General features: G+C 52.0%; 1 protein-coding gene across 5 annotated transcripts; it reads left to right on the forward strand.

Annotated features, from left to right (window-relative positions):
• Window positions 1-515: 515 nt before the first annotated feature.
• sec24c (SEC24 homolog C, COPII coat complex component) lies at window positions 516-16,223 on the forward strand. Of its 5 annotated transcripts, none has more exons than XM_023820303.2 (25): window positions 516-723; window positions 2,189-2,376; window positions 2,817-2,903; window positions 3,315-3,432; window positions 3,620-3,783; window positions 3,994-4,560; window positions 4,865-5,007; window positions 5,742-5,810; window positions 7,495-7,606; window positions 7,702-7,829; window positions 8,102-8,240; window positions 8,439-8,554; window positions 8,653-8,777; window positions 9,066-9,254; window positions 9,518-9,611; window positions 10,070-10,186; window positions 10,364-10,534; window positions 10,624-10,723; window positions 10,810-10,955; window positions 11,538-11,676; window positions 11,896-12,014; window positions 13,877-14,056; window positions 14,283-14,474; window positions 14,679-14,768; window positions 15,429-16,223. In XM_023820303.2, the coding sequence occupies exons 2-25, from the start codon at window positions 2,208-2,210 to the stop codon at window positions 15,567-15,569; spliced, it is 3,615 nt and encodes a 1,204-aa protein (XP_023676071.1). In that variant the 5' UTR covers window positions 516-723; window positions 2,189-2,207; the 3' UTR covers window positions 15,570-16,223. The 5 variants fall into 5 exon arrangements, with proteins under 5 accessions (XP_023676071.1, XP_023676072.1, XP_023676073.1 ...); XM_023820304.2 differs by having other exon boundaries at window positions 10,627-10,723; XM_023820305.2 differs by lacking the exon at window positions 5,742-5,810.
• The last annotated feature ends 531 nt before the right edge of the window (window positions 16,224-16,754 follow it).

Raw genomic sequence — 16,754 nt, forward strand, 5'->3', positions numbered from 1 at the left:
GTCCACACAGACTTCAGGATGGGTTCCCCTGTCAGCCACACCATCACCTCTTCCAACAGCAACGCAGTTTTCCTAAGTTGGTCTCCCGTCGAAGTACTGGTCAGGCCCAAACCTGCTTAGTTTCAGACAGATTACCTAGTCTGAACTGCAGGGGTATAGACAGTGAATTAGGTAGGAGAGAATCATAAATTAAATATTAACTATGAAATCAACTGCAGAAAAGTACTTTAACTGGACTGGTGTATGAGTGCATAAACTCTGGTAGACTGGCATCCCATCCAGGGTATCCACAGCAATTTACTCAAAATGAAAGTAAATAAAATGAATGCCATATAAATATGTATTTCAGTGACTTAATTTTTATAATTTTTATTCTGCAAATAAAAAAATAAAATTCGTATTCTAGACTTGAAGGTGATAAACGCGCCAATACTATGCATTATGCCACTGTTACCGTATTGCGCAACGGGCCCGGCGTCGTGCTGATGCAGTTGACGCAGCTTCCGTCTGCGGACGTGGCATACACCGGCTGTGCTTCCGGTTTGTGCGTCCTCGGAAAGCGACTCGGGGGAAGCGATTGGCGGAGAAACTCGCTCCGGAACAGGAGACTCTGACCTGCGGTTGTAAGCCGAGAAAGGCGCCTTACCAACACCTCAGCGGAGCCACGGCGGCAGACAACCGTGCGCTGGTCTGGGAATTAAATCGTACCGTATCGCTCTGAGGGTGAGTGCGAGGGGTTTTTTTTTGCCGGGGCTAGGCTAACAGCATCGCCGCACGTCAGCTAGCTGGCTTCCCGGTGGGTTCCGGTGTCATCCGGTGAGCAGGCCCTGACCGAAACTGGCAGCTATACGCAGCGGTTCTCGATAGCCTGGCGTCTGGGTAATCAATATCCCGGCCGAAATGTCCTGAAATGCCGCGACACATGCGGGCCGTTAGCCTTGCGCGAGCCGCGAGCGCCTTGTCGGCTAAGTGGTTCTGCTCGCTTAGCTTCGAGGGGCTAGCATGTTAGCTCCGGTCCCTGGATGTGTCGGCCGGCTTTCATTTTAAACTCGCATGAACACGGACACTAGGTTTTATACACCCCGTGTTGGCTATTTATTAGATCTGTATTTTCACACTGAGACCCCGCTTCCGTCACGCTGTAATAGCTGTGACGACGGGCCAGTGGTTGACATTAGGTCGTGCTCTGTGCTTTAGGATATATAACCGTATGATTGTTAGCGTATCGGATTTCGCAGCATCCATGTTTTGCTGCCGGGCAACTAACGGATTATAAAGGGTCGGTGATGGACGGGCACCAGCTCCAGAGCCTTTGTGGAAAGTGGTAGGCTGTGTTTGGATGGTAGCACTCGTATGGCCGTGGCGTGGGTGTGTCATTTATACACACACACACACACACACACACACACACACACATTGTTTGCATTTCCCCGCATAGGCCTATTAAGTTTAGAAAGGGATCACTTTACTCTGAACAAATAGGGTCCCAGCACACAAACTCGGATTTAGTACTCTGCTAGTAAAGTTGTTGTCCTAACAACCGTCTAGTGTTTCTTTTTAGACTGGCGAATTTGCATTTCTTCTGCTGTTTTATTCTGGGGTGTGGCTGAGGAGAGCAAACAGCATTCTGTGACTGCATGCCAGGACACTGCCTAAATGGTCTGGTAAAGCTGGTGTTAATGTCTTGATTTGAATGCTTAGGGCATTACACACTCTTCATCCAGCCTTATCCCAGTAGCTTATGTACATGTGTTATATTATCCAGAAGTAGGCTTTGCTGTTTGCCCCCTGGATAGTTCACGGGTTTTATGTTATATGCTTTGGGTTGGTACGACACACAAAGGAGACGGCTGAAAAGATGTTTCAGCCCTTGGCATCATTGGCAGGATTCCACCCCTGTTCTGAGGAACACTGATATAAACAAACAGAAGTGTGTACAGCATGTCTATCAGCACGTCAGAGTGCATGCCCAGAGAAATACAACTTCATTAAAATCCTTCCCATCATTGCATCCACCTGCCTTGCTTAACAGTCCTAATGTACTCTCTTTTATTTATATGGATTTGTGTCTGAAAGGCCTCTGGATTAAACATTGCCGGTTAGGTTTGGTCGATATCCAGCTGTATGCATGTGCTGGTTAAAACTATGAGCATTGGGAGTTTTAACGTGTCGCTGTGTCATGTCGTAGGTTCAGGGATGAACTAAGAATGAATGTCAACCAGCAGCCACACATCGCCACTCCATACGGGCAACCTCCGCTTCAGGGCTATCAGGTGTACGGCCAGCCGGGGTATGGGGGACCCCACGCCACCCCTTATGGGCCTTACAATGGTCACAATGCAGCGTACCAACAGGACGCACCCCCGCAGCCCCCAGGTAAGAGCCTGCCTCCCAGTCACATGGTCAGCAAGGGATGATGGGTTCAGAGAAAATGAGCCATTGTTGGTATTAATCTCAAGAAATGTATATTTTTATGTTATTTAGAAAAACATCAACTGAAGCAAAAACTTGCTAGCATGGGAGGGCAGATTGAAGTGAAGGTTATTGACATTCATCTGAAAGTTTGGTGTCCTGCTCTGGGCACATCACCATTGTTGTTTTTTCTCCGCATTACTATGTTTGGGTGTTTGGGACAGCCGGGATGATATAGACCTCAGGCTTCCCCTTGGAACTGAGAAAGCCAGGCCCGGTTCTCCCCCACCACCTCTCGCCTCCCTTCCTGATGCCAGGAATGCAGATGATTCTCTCCAACCTTCCATCTTAAGAGAGCTACTTGCCGTCCTCTGGCCACTCATCTCTCCTCTCTTATATTTCAGGCTATCCTCCCTATTCCAGCTTTCCCTCTAAGACCTTTGCTGCCGGCCTATCCTCTGACCTGTCGTCTTCTTCCTCCTTTGGCCTAGGTAACTCGCTCAGCTTTGCGTGGCTCTCTCAGCCTGTGCCTTCTGCCTTACGGTGTTGAAACGCTGTCACTGTTGTCTTTGTGCTGGGTTGTACTGTGCTCCTTAGCAACCTCGGTAGTGAATTGTTAAGTAGCTTGAGTTACCTATCTCAGTTATCACATTCAATTAGTAATTATTTAACATAATAAAAAATTTAAGCCTTGACCCTTTCTTGAACTATCAGTCTGATGAGCAGACAGCTGTTCTCCCAGGTCTGACAGGGCATAGGCTACCTACATGCTGTAGACAGTATATGGAGATGTAATTAAGCTGCTTGGTCAGTTTTGTACTTTTGCTGCGTATGAAACTTCATGGCAAACGTCAGACATGGTACTGAAATGATGGTGACTTTGTGTGCCCCACCCTTCCCAGGTCCCGGACGAGTGCCCCCCAGTTCAGGGACTCCTCCAGTTTCAGCTCCTGGCTATGACCAGTACCCCCAGGGGGAGGTGCAGAATGGACCTGCCCTAATAGCCAGCCAGCCGCCCAGGTGAGTGCCAGCCAGCGCCAGCTCTTCCATGATCACCTTACATTTACCTCTTTATCAAGTATGGTTTTGAGCCTTTAAAAGTAAAGCACGCTGCCTCAGCTCATCTATAAAAATGTGGTATGTTTGGGGCACAGAATGTGTTGTGTGTAGTTTTGTTCCTGATGCCTTCTACCTTTTTTTGGGACAGACCCCCAGCCTCGCAGGCCTACGCCCAAGTCCCTGTCACTCTACCCGCTACCCAGCCTCTGTATCATCAGCAGTATCAGGCTCCACCCACGAGCACCCAGCAAGTGACCAATCAGATGGCTGGCATGCAGATCGGCACTGCTCCATCCCAAGCTGGTCCTTATGGTGATTAGCCTGAATTTGACATTTTGATTTATTATACTTATTTTTTTTATTATCGATCGTGATAATTTTACATTATATTTATGGTGCTTTTGCTGTTAATTTTTTTTCCTGATTGTTAGAAGACATGCTTTTTTCCAAAGATTAAACTGATCAGCATTTTTTAATGTGATTCCTATTATTGGTTACTCAGGTTGCCTGTATTTCTTTCAGCTCCACCTACTTCCTCTCACCTGCCATCTTCTACTGCCTTTCCGACACCTGGCAACCCTTCTTACACTTCTCAAGCGGTCCCTCCATCTCAGCCTCCCCCGAACGTTGGCGTCCAGCAAGGGCCCCATCCTCCTACATATGGAGGCCCCCCCCATGTCCCTCAGCAGCCTTTCCCCGGCTCTGCCCTCCCACCTGTCTCGCAGCAGTCATTCCCCACAGCTCCCACCCCTTCCACACAGGCCTCGCTGGGGGCCCCACCCCTGCCGCAGCCCTATGGTGGAGGACCCCCTGTCTCTGCTCACTCTCAGTTCCCTGGATCTTTGCCCCCCCACCAAGCTGCAGTTTCTCAGCCCTCGCCCTACCGCTCGGCCCCCCCTCCCACTGGCTTTACTCCCTCTGGAGGTGCCCCTGCCCCAGCTAGACCCACCCCAGGCATGCACGGACCTCCATTCCCTCCTCAATCCGTATCGGCCCCCCCGGGACCCCAGCCGAACCACATCGGTGCGCCACCTATGCAGCTGGGGGTGCCCGCTGGCCCCCCAACAGGACCCCTGCCTCAGCAGAATGGTGAGTTTTCCACTGGGCCTGTAAGCCTCGGCCTGTTGCTGACAGCATAAACAGTTGCAGCCTGCTAATGCGTCATGTCTTAAATGATGGGTGTGCTGCTTTTATGCTGCAGTTCTCTGGGTATGCTGCCATTTGCTCTTCAGAGCAAGTGAGCTTGGTTAATGTGGAAGAGTGCCACTGTCTACCCAAACCGTTTTCTGGGCACTGTCCCTCCCAAAACCTCATTATCTCAACATGCATCCAGTGTACATTATACACTGTCATTTTAAACAGTGGAAACTAATGTTGATTCTAAATGCCTTAGGTGCTTTTGGGCAGATGAGGGGCCCCCAGCCCGGTTACGGGGCACCCTATCCTGGGCAGCCGAATTTTGGTTCTCAACCCCAGGCACCTGCCCCAGCACCACCAGCCCAGAAACGACTGGACCCCAACTCGATTCCCAGCCCGGTATGTACACACTCATGTGTGCACACAGTGATAGCGTAAGCTAGTAAAGTTGCTGAGTGTTGGCCTCAGAGGCACTCCTCTTCAGTTTACTGTTGTCGTTATTCCTTTTCCAGTTTTTAGACTTTTGTCATTGACGTCTTGGTGTGGCAGATTAAAGGCAGTGTTCCTTTGAAATGAAAGATTTTGCTTGATTGTGGTCATATTTTCTAAATCCCAAGAGTCCTAAAGACCAAGAGTTGATAATAGCAATTTGAAATATGAGGTTGTGTGTTGCCCTGTTTGTCAGTGTTATTTTCCTGATTGGCTCATTTGTGGTTGGCCAAGCCCTCCCCATCAGCCCTGTCAGGCTTCCTAGCGAGCAACGTTTGCCGTTTTTTTTCCCCTGCATACATCATGAAGAATTATGGGAAATGAGACGTTTAATGATTATGGCGTCTGTTCCTGGAAAGTAGATGTGACTTCAGAGGAATCGTTCTGACAGGATGGAGGATTTGTACAAATACACAATTAGTTTCACTTCCCACCCTTAGTAGTACGAAGTCAAATGTGTCAGTATCGTGAGAACAAAAGCAGCTCGGAAATCTGGTTTGTTTTGATGAAGCCTGGAGCATCTGTTCAAGATGGGGGGTAGTTACTCATCTGCCTTTCTCTCTGTCTGTTTGCTTCTTTGTTTTTCTTTTAAGAATTATGGGATGGCAATTTGTTGTATTTCTTTCCCCTCTTAACTCTTAAAGAAAGCCTCAGAAATGCAACCGGTGCTGAAAACAAGACATAGAATAGACCCAGATGCTATCCCTAGCCCAGTAAGTGCACTGTGCCCTTGTGACTCGAGGCCCCGCCCCCTGGACTGATCCTGGGTGTTCATTTGCCTGCATGCTGTCCCCCCCCCCCCTTCCATCCTGCCTCCACCCATTGTCACCTCAGTACTGTGACTGAAAAACCGTCACCAGGCCGATCCTGTCCAGTATATGAGGGGCGTATCTCTACAGCTGCCACCTTATTCGCTTGTGAGGATGCTGTCAGAAATGTGTCCTGCTGTTCATTAATGGGGAAACCCAATAAAAGTGTCCTATGCTAACTAAGAGCTTTTTAAATAAAGTCAACTTTACAAGCTCTTCTTTTGAAAATAAAGTGTAGGTCTTTTAATTCGTAGGGTTTGTTTTTCGGTTGTTCAATAGTATTCAGAATTTCAGATTAGAAATTAACAAAAATAAACATTTGATTTCATTTTGCAGTGGCATCATAATCTTTAATTATAATGAATAAAATTAATGTGTCAGCTGTGTACTTGGAAATGTTGGAACTGCCTCTTGGGGGGGGGGGTGTAGTTTAAATATCCCCATTGTCCTGGATGGAGCCAGAGATCCTCAGGAACACGCTCCCATAGACTGGTGTCTTTACCTCCCCCGCTGAATGAGGCGGCTGTTTCTGGACACCGTTCAGTGTTTTGCAAAGTGATTGAATCTGGGCACAGGTTACTTCAGTGCCGCAAATGGGCTTTTATAAAGCAAAACCATGTCTGATGAATGGTTCAGAAGAAGGGTGACTCAAGGCAGTCAGATTTAATGTCATGAAAGAAACTGTATTTTTTATTTATTTTTTGCCAAGTGTTTTATTGTGTGGGTCCTCTAGGAAATCAGGGAATGGAAAGTGCTGCGCGTGTTTACTGCTTTCTTCCTTAATGGAAATGAGAAGGCAGCTGTTTATCTTGTTTTATTTACATGTACAGTGTTGGTGGCCCTTGCCTTTTCAGTGCAGTTCGCTGTTTTTCCGTCACAGTCCTGCCCACCCTCACTGTCCTGTGGACATTCTAGGTCGTCGTCATTGTCCACCTCCTTTGTGTGATCGCTAAGCAGCTGCATCACCTTCTGTAAGAAGCATTAATAGTGTGGTCTTTCCCAGGCCGTGCCTCTCCCCCTCTCTCCTGGGTTTAGGGGTGTCATGGACAGATGGGATGTTGTGTCCATGTCTGGTTAATGTGTGGGGAAGGTCCCGACTAGCCGTGCATATGTGCATACATGCGTGTGTGCGTCTGTGCATACATGCGTGTGTGCGTCTGTGCATACATGCGTGTGTGCGTCTGTGCACACATGCGTGTGTGTGTCTCTGTCTGTGTGTGTGTGTTTATTTACCACATTGTAGGCACCAAATGTCCCAACAATGTGGTAAAACCTGTTACTTCACAGCTTGTGGGGAGATTTTTCAGGACCCCACAATATAAACCTCAATTTTATGAAAATCTTTGACTGCAATCAAAAATCTAAAAATGCCGAAAGTCTCGTTCTTTCTGTAGTTGCTTAGGGATAGAGTTAGGGATATTTTAGGATTATGTTTATGCCCAAAGAAATGATAGGAGTGTGAGTGTGTGAGTGTGAGTGTGTGTGTGTGTTCACAAGAAAGAAACACGAGCCTCCTGTGTGTTGGGTCACATGATGACTTAGCATCTCGCATGCTTGATCTGTCCTCCTTTGTTGCTCCCTGCTTTAGATTCAGGTCATCGAGGATGACAAAGCCAGCAAAAGTGGCGAGGTCTTCATGACTGGGGTGAGGGGTCAGGCCCCGCCCCTCGTCACAACCCCCTTCCAGGTCAAAGATCAAGGTGAGAGGAAATACCCAGTCGGTTGCTGTCGTGTCTTTGTAGTCCCACCTCGATGACTTGGCTCACTTGCGCTTCCCTCCCCCATGATGACACAGGGAACGCCAGCCCCCACTTCATCCGGTGTACGGCCTACAACATGCCCTGCACCTCAGACATGGCCAAGCAGTCCCAGGTGCCGTTAGCAGCCATCATTAAGCCGCTGGCCACGCTGCCTGAAAATGAGGTGAGCTTGGTGAAGCCCCACAGGCCGAGTGCTCGCCCTTCCTTTACCAGAAGCTTTTATCCAAAGCGGAAACCGTTTTTGTGAGAAAGCAGGGTCCGACGGAAATTTCTGTCAAGGCTGGCATTGGAAACGGCGACCTTCTGATTCCAGGCCCAGCATCCCCACCCTCTGGGCCTCCGCATGCTCATGCCGGACCTTCCTTTCCGTTTAAGTCCTAACAGTTGCCCCGTGTCCACGCCGGCATGTAACCTGGCTGTGCGTCTCGCCCGCAGGGGCCGTTGCCCATCGTGGACCACGGAGAAAGTGGCCCCATCCGCTGCAACCGCTGCAAGGCCTACATGTGCCCCTACATGCAGTTCATCGAGGGCGGCCGGCGCTTCCAGTGCGCCTTCTGCAGCTGCGTCACTGAGGGTGAGTGGCGCCCTCTTCTGGCTGAACTGTCAGTCCCACTGCAGAGAGGTTTAAATCTAGATCATTCTTATGCTGACACTGATTGGTTTGCTTAATGCTAAAAATGGGGATGTCTGTTTTTATCTTTGTTTGATATGTGTATCTGTGGACGCAGAATGTATTGTATCAAAATCTCAAATTTTGACTTCCCCATGCCAGTTCCCCCCCATTACTTCCAGCATCTGGACCACACAGGGAAGCGCGTGGACTGCTACGAGCGGCCGGAGCTGTCCCTGGGCAGCTACGAGTTCCTGGCCACCGTGGAGTACTGCAAGGTGATCAGAGCCGCCTGGCCCGGAGCCCGAGTCAGAGCCGCTGTGCCATTTTGGAACATCAATCACGACATGCCCGTCTCCTCTGGTCCCCCCTCCAGAACAACCAGCTCCCCCAGCCACCCGCCTTCATCTTCCTCATCGATGTGTCGTACAACGCCGTGCGGAGCGGCATGGTCGCCGTGGTATGCGAAGAGCTCCGAACGCTGCTCGACACTCTGCCCAGGTACCCGCTAAGGTCTGCTGCCAGCCAGGGTTATAATTAGAGCCTAAACTGGAGTTCTCTGTCACCCCCAGAGGCTCAGGCCTTTTTCGGTAATTACATTGTAGTATACACAATGCCAGTTATATATTTTTCCCTTTTAATACCTCATCTGTTGATACAAGCACCAATTGTACAAAAGTCACTGAAGTGTGTGGTCTGGCTGGTTAGTGGTTGTTTTGACAGGCTTCTCCCAGCTAGTAAGTAAGAATAGAGTCCAGCTTGCCTGACTGTCACTGGGTGTCCCCTCAGCGAGCCTGGCACAGACTGCCCCATCAGAGTGGGCTTCGTCACCTACAACAAGGTGCTACATTTCTACAACGTGAAGAGCTCGCTGGCCCAGCCGCAGATGCTGGTGGTGTCTGACGTGGCCGACATGTTCGTCCCCTTGCTGGATGGCTTCCTGGTCACAGTGGGCGAGTCCCGCACCGTCATTAACAGGTGGGGGGGCCGCACTGTCCTCTTTTTGTTTTCGTGGCTTTGCTGAAGCTCCCGTTTATGCTTTATGAGCTCAGATTGCTGTTGCCGCTTAACTTAGTTCCCTCACTGAAGAGTTGCTTTGATTTATTCTTTAAAAACGGAGCCTAAAGAATCAAGGCTGCCCAATCACTTGCTAGCTTTCAGGTTAATTGCTATTTCCTGCTGCTTTGGGTGGGTGGGGCTGCCCTTTGACCCAGACCATGTGATTATTTTTTCCTGTCCAGCTTGTTGCAGCAGATCCCGGAGATGTTCGCCGACACGAGGGAGACTGAGACTGTTTTCGGGCCGGTGATCCAGGCAGGGCTCGAGGCCCTCAAGGTAAGGGGAGCTACGTCCGCCGCGAGCGAGCTGGGAGCCTCTCGGTCCGCCGCGAGCGAGCTGGGAGCCTCTCGGTCCGCCGCGAGCGAGCTGGGAGCCTCTCGGTCCGCCGCGAGCGAGCTGGGAGCCGCTGGGTCCGCCGCGAGCGAGCTGGGAGCCTCTCGGCCCGCCGCGAGCGAGCTGGGAGCCTCTGGGCCCGCCGCGAGCGAGCTGGGAGCCTCTGGGCCCGCCGCGAGCGAGCTGGGAGCCTCTCGGCCCGCCGCGAGCGAGCTGGGAGCCTCTCGGCCCGCCGCGAGCGAGCTGGGAGCCTCTCGGCCCGCCGCGAGCGAGCTGGGAGCCTCTCGGCCCGCCGCGAGCGAGCTGGGAGCCTCTCGGCCCGCCGCGAGCGAGCTGGGAGCCTCTGGGTCCGCCGCGAGCGAGCTGGGAGCGCTAAATCACATGCGGTCACCCCTCTGCAGGCGGCAGACTGTGCCGGAAGGCTCTTCATCTTCCACTCCACACTGCCCATCGCCGAGGCCCCTGGCAAGCTGAAGAACAGGGAGGACAAGAAGCTTGTGGGAACCGACAAGGAGAAGGTACATGCCCAGTCGGAGCTGGGGGCGTGGGGCGAGGGTCCCTGACGTTCAGGGCACGGGGTCTGGTGGTCATGTGCTCCATTTCAGGGGGTTTGGGGAATTTTGAAGCCCTGTCCGTTGGAAGTGGATTGTGATTACTGGGACATCGGTTAAATTTTTTTCATTCCCCCCCCTTAGTCCCTGTTTCAGCCCCAAGTGAGTTTCTATGGAAACCTGGCGAAGGAGTGTGTGGCACAGGGCTGCTGCGTGGACCTCTTCCTCTTCCCCAACCAGTACGTGGATGTGACCACCCTGGGGGCGGTGCCCTGCTCCACCGGGGGCTCCGTGTACAAGTATGCCCACTTCCAGGTAACACACCCGCGTGCCGCTTATGGGCCCGGCTCAGTGGCCACCCCCAATAGCACATGGCAGAGCTGAGCACCCACGCTTGTGGTCAGCAGGCGCAGACGGACCGCGACCGCTTCCTCAACGACCTGCGGCGGGATGTCAAAAAGCAGATGGGCTTCGACGCCATCATGAGGGTTCGCACGAGTACAGGTACACATCACCTGATCTCGAACGCATATGGCCATCATAGTGAACCGTGGGACTGCCCTCACGTAACCCCCATCCCCCCCCCCCAGGTATCCGAGCCACCGACTTCTTTGGCTCCTTCTACATGAGCAACACCACGGATGTGGAGCTGGCCGGCCTGGACTGTGACAAGACAATCACCGTGGAGTTCCGGCATGACGACAAGCTGTGCGAGGACACTGGGGCCCTACTGCAGGTAAGTCTCTGTGGGGGTGGGGTGGGGGGCCGCAGCGGGGCCCTGCTACAGGTAAGGCTCTGAGGGGAGGGGGGGGCACAGCTCTCTGTCTCTCTTTCTCTCTCTATCACTCTCTGTCTCTCCTCTCCCAGCACGTCATGCTTGTTGGCTCTGTGTTGGATTCCACATGTAGCTGGCAGGGATTCCACACTCTGACCTGTTACCTTCGCTTAGTCCACGGCTCCTTCCTGAGGCAGTGCTGCTCTTGGCACATTCACTGGGATTGTTGCCGGTTCTCCCCCAAATCCCTGTGGATCTAGGCGGACCGTTCAGGCCCTGCCCCGCCCATTTGTTTCCCTCTTTAGATGAGGTGATTCCCCACCTGGCTCCGGCCTGTGGGAGCGTTGTGCCGCTTGGACGCAGTTCCAAAAGCCGGCTGACGGGGCCTGTGGGGGCAGGTGTGTCCTCCAGTCCGTGGTTAAGTAGCCGGCTTAACCCCACCGCCTCGCCGTCAGGGAGCGGGACTGTGCACCGGATAAGCTGCATGTTCACATCCTGGGATGTCCGGCCTCTGACCCCCCCTCCCCTCTTAAATCCCTGCAGTGTGCAGTGCTCTACACCAGCTGCAGGGGGCAGCGGCGGCTCCGTATCCACAACTTGGCGGTGAACTGCTGCAGCCAGCTGGCCGAGCTGTACCGGCACTGCGAGACCGACGCGCTGGTCAACTTCTTCGCCAAGTATGGTGTGTGCTCCCGGGTCTCGTGGCTCTGCGCGGTGCCGGGCTTGTTTACACGGCCAAGGCCGGGCGATCTGGCAGCCGTGCCCTGGAAGGCAGATACACTTACTAGATCCCACAATGCCTGGCATCAGCTGTCTTGGCCTGACGTAGATATTGAATTACTAGATTGTCCTATTAATGTTTCATGAACACGGTTTTGAAGTGGCGCTCTCTTCTCCACAGCGTACCGCAGCGTGCTCAGTAGTCCGACCAAGACGGTGAGGGACAGCCTGGTGAACCAGTGCGCCCAGATCCTGGCCTGCTACCGGAAAAACTGCGCAAGCCCTTCGTCCGCAGGACAGGTAAGGCGACCCCAGCATTCAGGAACCACCTTCCCAGCCAGGATTGTGGCCTGCTGCCTCAGGTCCCATGAGGCTTGCTGTGCCCTGCATTGAACACGCAGCTGCGTGAGCAGGCAGCCTCAAGTTGTGTAAGCACAGCCAACCAGCAGAACTAACTGGACAAGCAGCAGTAAGCCCTAACATCTCGGGGACACTTTGTAGGTCGATGAGGTGAAGGAAATATCAAGACTTCGCTTTACACATCAACTTCTATGTGCGTGGGTTGTGTTATGTGTGTTGTGGATGCTTTAACTTCTGTTTGACGTCTGACATTACATGCCGTAATCCATTTATGCTATTTAATAAACTATTATGATGTGTGTTTCACTGCTGACCTGGTCTTTCCAGCTAATTTCCCTTTTAAATAGAGATATTAAATATTTTAATTGGTGTAGTGACGGACATGATGTATTAAGCAGATTTAGCTCATTAGATGGTTACTCATTTTCATTGCATTACTAAATTTAAAAAAATAAACAGTGAATTTTTTTTTTATAAGATCTGCATCTAAAACATATGTCCAGTGTCCTGGGAGTATCTCGCTGAGCGCTGGGGATTCTACGCCTGGCTGGCGGAAGCTACAATGAGCAGAGATAAAGGGAAGATCGAGGCACCGGTCCGTATCACTACAAGCGGAGCTTCAGTGAAGCGCTTTATCCGCTGGCAGGATGTGGGCACTGGGTGGCTCTGGATAACCGCGGGCAGTTAAAATGCCGGCATGTAGCTCACCTGGCCTGGCCTGCACCCTGCAGCCCACCCCCGGCACAGAGAACCCAGAAAATGAGTGTCCTCTGGGAAGGGAACCGGGGAAACGAGTGTCTTTAGGGTGGAGAACCGAGAAAATCAGCGGCCTCGGGGCGGAGAACTGAGAACGCATTCCCCTGGTTTGAGGTCTATCTAGAGCCCTTCTTATAGTCAGCATGCGGGAAAAGGCTTGCGTCAGTCACAGCCCCGCCGCCGGGCTAGCCGACAGCAGAGGCCATGAAACTGGGTCACTGAGGAATCAGCGCCTCCTTTGGTGATGATTCCCCAGTGCTGTCATTTCTGCTCATGGGACAGAGGGGCAGGATCTCCGCAGCACACACTCACAGCGTGGAGGGAGACAGCTACCCGGAGGAAGCCGTTGGGCTCGACACCAACGTGTGATGCCTAGATTAGCAGGAACAGTTCCCTGCTCCTGTCAGACTCACCATGCCGCTACAGTCAGAATAAGTGTTTCTGGTGCCAGAAAAGGCTGACGTGCTTCTGTTCTTACAAGAAGATCCCAAATACAGCAGCCAGAAAACAGATTCAATATGGATTCGACATTAAAGTGAAAATGTTCGCTAAAGAAGCTTTGATCTAGGTGAGGCTGCCTGGATTTGTGTCAAAGCTCCTTTATAAAGAGACTTTGGTTATGTCAGACTAGGCTGTACCTGCCGTAACGGCCACGTCTGCGGTTTGGGTTCGCAGCCGTCCTTATTTCCAATTCTTTGTGTAAATTGTTGGCCAGGGTAGAGTAGACCTAGATAAGTAAACAAAATATGTGTCGCATTCTGTCTTATAGAAACAAATGCTTCTGTGATTCATGTAGCCAGCTGCAAGTTGACTCTCCTAAGCAGTTATAGTGCTGATATCGGGTGCTGACTGACACACATGGTAGAAGCAAGTGTTTATGTAACTCACTCAGCAAACGACCTGTGAGAATGCTGCTGGAATTTATGTCCAGTATCATCAAGCAGACATTTTTTTGCTGTTTGTCTGTGGACCAGACATTGCTTAACATTGGCCTGACTGCCTGACGCGGTTTAGCGGTTAAACACCCTGAACGCTTGTCGTCACAGCTGATCCTGCCTGAGTGCATGAAGCTGCTGCCTGTCTACCTGAACTGCGTTCTGAAGAGCGAGGTGCTACAGCCCGGGGGGGACGCCTCCCTCGACGACCGAGCGTACCTGCGCCAGCTGGTGTCCTGCATGGATGTGGCTGAGAGCCACGCCTTCTTCTACCCGCGCCTGCTGCCCCTGGTAAGCCCCCCCGAGACATCGCTATGTGGGTCATGTGTTGTGACGGTGCCCTCCCAGGTGCTCATGGGAGTTGTAGTTTTGTCAAGATGAAAAAGAGGTTCTTAAAAACAAGCCGTGTGTTACTGCTGCTGATGAATGACCTGGCAGGGCTGGTGTATGTGTGTCTCTGTATCTGTGTGACGGTGTTTGTCTTTTCTCTGCCCTCACGTCTGTTTCCTGCCTCCAGCATAAGTTGGATGTGGAGGGCCGGGCCCTGCCCACGGCTGTGCGAGACTCTGAGGAGCGGCTGTCGCGAGATGGGCTGTACCTCCTGGAGAATGGCCTCAGCCTCTTCCTGTGGGTGGGGGTCGCTGCACCTCCCGATCTGTTGCGGAGCGTCTTTGATGTCTCGGCCTTCAGCGAGATCAACCCTAACATGGTGAGTCTACCCATCAGACAGGAGCCCCTCCTCTTTCTGCTGGTTCGCCTGATGAGGGTGGCATTGGGAGTTGTAGAGTTGATGCCCCCACCCTGTCCTATCCTGGAGACGCCTTGGCTGGCTTGGGCATAATGTCATGAACCAGCCTAGTGTCGGGCCGTCCCTGACGGCTTCATGATCTTGTAACATCCGTGTCCTTCCTAGACGAGCCTGCCGACGCTGGATAACCCTTTCTCCAAGAGGCTGCATGAGATCATTGAGATGTTCAGAGAGCAGCGATCACGCTACATGAAGGTGAGCCGTCCTGCTTCGTGTCCCTTAGATCTGGGTCAGTTAGCCCAAATAATAGAGCTGTAGTCTATGGGATGGAGTCACTTAATGATGTCACTAATGTCTGAGTCTTCTGGGAGGAGTATTCACTAGACCGTGGTCTGTTTGCACTCCCTTATTCCCATCGCGTTACCTATTTGCTGCTTTCTTTATTGTTCTGTTATTCGTGTATTGCATGGCTGCATGTCCTGTTGTCCCCCTATGCATCAGCCCCACAACTGTGCCATGAGAATTTCACCGCGATCCTCCAAACACACGTGACATTAAACTGTGAAACTTGAGTGACCATGAGTGCATCCAGTGTGTCAAGCTGGTCCCCGGCGTGTTGCGTGTCGCGCTGATCTCCCAACCTGTTGTGTGTGGAGCTGATCCCTGTTGTGTGTGTGTCTGTGTGTCTGTGTGTCTGTGTGTCTGTGTGTGTGTGTGTGTGTGTGTGTGTGTGTGTGTGTGTGGAGCTGGTCCCCGGCGTGTCGCGTGTCGAGCTGATCTCCCAACCTGTTGTGTGTGGAGCTGATCCCTGGTGTGTGTGTGTGTGTGTGTGTGTGTGGGTGTGGAGCTGGTCCCCCGGCTTGTCGAGCTGATCCTCGGCCACGTCCCTAATCCATAATGCCCCTCCCCCCACAGCTGATGGTGGTGAAGCAGGAGGACCGCCTGGAGCCGCTCTTCAAACACTTTCTGGTGGAAGACAAGAGCAGCAACGGCGGCGCATCCTACGTGGACTTCCTGTGTCACATGCACAAGGAGATCCGCCAGCTGCTCAGCTAAAGCGGGGCCCCCCCCTCCCCGTACCCCAACCCACCAATCACAGACTTGCTTAAATTTTTTATTTTATTTCAATGTATTAAGCTAGATTAATTGCTCTCCCGTTATGTCCCACCCTCCCTCCTTCGCCACTATAACTGAAGGCTGAAAGGAAGCTGATCTATGTAAACGAAGAATTTTGCACCGTCAGATTTCCAGTGTTTTTATGAACTAACTGCTTGGGTCATATTTCACTACTCGGTGGGCTTGAACTGGTGTGTAATGGAGGGCTTCCTCCAGGCTGGTGGTGCCGGTCGAGCCCTGATCCAGGATCAGGCGGGCACCCACTAATCCCCACTGCAGGCAAACTGAATGGCCATCCGGAGTTGATCCGGGATCAGGGCTTGGAATCCTCGGCACGAGCCGCGTTGGTGCCCCCGGGTGGTGGGAGCATGCGCGTGACGGTAAGGTGTTTGGGAAACTGTGAAATGCCGACTCTGCTTCTAAAGGGTGTGTTGTCTGAAACACTAGCACTGAATGATCTCATGTAAAAAAGCACCACACTGGTCCCTGGATTGACAGACTTTTGTAAGATTTAAAGTGAAATTCGCTCCAAATCGCTCGCTTTAACATATTAAAAAGTGTAAGAAAAATAAATCTGATTTTTTTCCAGTCTGACATTATTCCCTGCTTTCTTTGTTGCAGTTACCACTTTTAATGTTTTTTACCTTTTAGTTATATATAAACCACGAGTATTCTGAGGTTTGGTAGTGGTTGGCACTTCCTAGGAGCTGAATAATGCCTTTATTTGCCTCATTTTGTACCTGAGGCTAAATAGTAAAGGCAGGCGCTGAGCTCCGTCTGTGAGGTGCTTGTGTATCTGGAGCAGCAGCCTCCCACTGCTGAGTCCGGGTGGCATTTTCAGCCAGACCCCATCCTATCGCTGGGAGCCTGCACCGCTGAGCCGGCCACCAATCCCAAACCTGCACCGCTGAGCCGACCACCAATCCCAAGCCTGCACCGCTGAGCCGGCCACCAATCCCAAGCCTGCACCGCTGAGCCGGCCACCAATCCCAAGCCTGCACCGCTGAGCCGGCCACCAATCCCAAGCCTGCACCGCTGAGCCGGCCACCAATCCCAAGCCTGCACCGCTGAGCCGGCCACCAATCCCAAGCCTGCACCGCTGAGCCGGCCACCAATCCCAAGCCT

The sequence above is a fragment of the Paramormyrops kingsleyae genome, chromosome 20 (genome assembly GCF_048594095.1).
Source record: "Paramormyrops kingsleyae isolate MSU_618 chromosome 20, PKINGS_0.4, whole genome shotgun sequence".
Lineage (NCBI taxonomy): Eukaryota > Metazoa > Chordata > Actinopteri > Osteoglossiformes > Mormyridae > Paramormyrops > Paramormyrops kingsleyae.

What these genes read in the sequence shown, in the direction of transcription:
- sec24c (XM_023820303.2), top strand. Translation starts at nt 2,208, where the DNA reads ATGAATGTCAACCAGCAGCCACACATCGCCACTCCATACGGGCAACCT. An exon ending in GCGAGATCAACCCTAACATG is followed by an intron (nt 14,475 to 14,678) that starts GTGAGTCTACCC and finishes TGTCCTTCCTAG; the next exon opens with ACGAGCCTGCCGACGCTGGA. An exon ending in AGCGATCACGCTACATGAAG is followed by an intron (nt 14,769 to 15,428) that starts GTGAGCCGTCCT and finishes CTCCCCCCACAG; the next exon opens with CTGATGGTGGTGAAGCAGGA.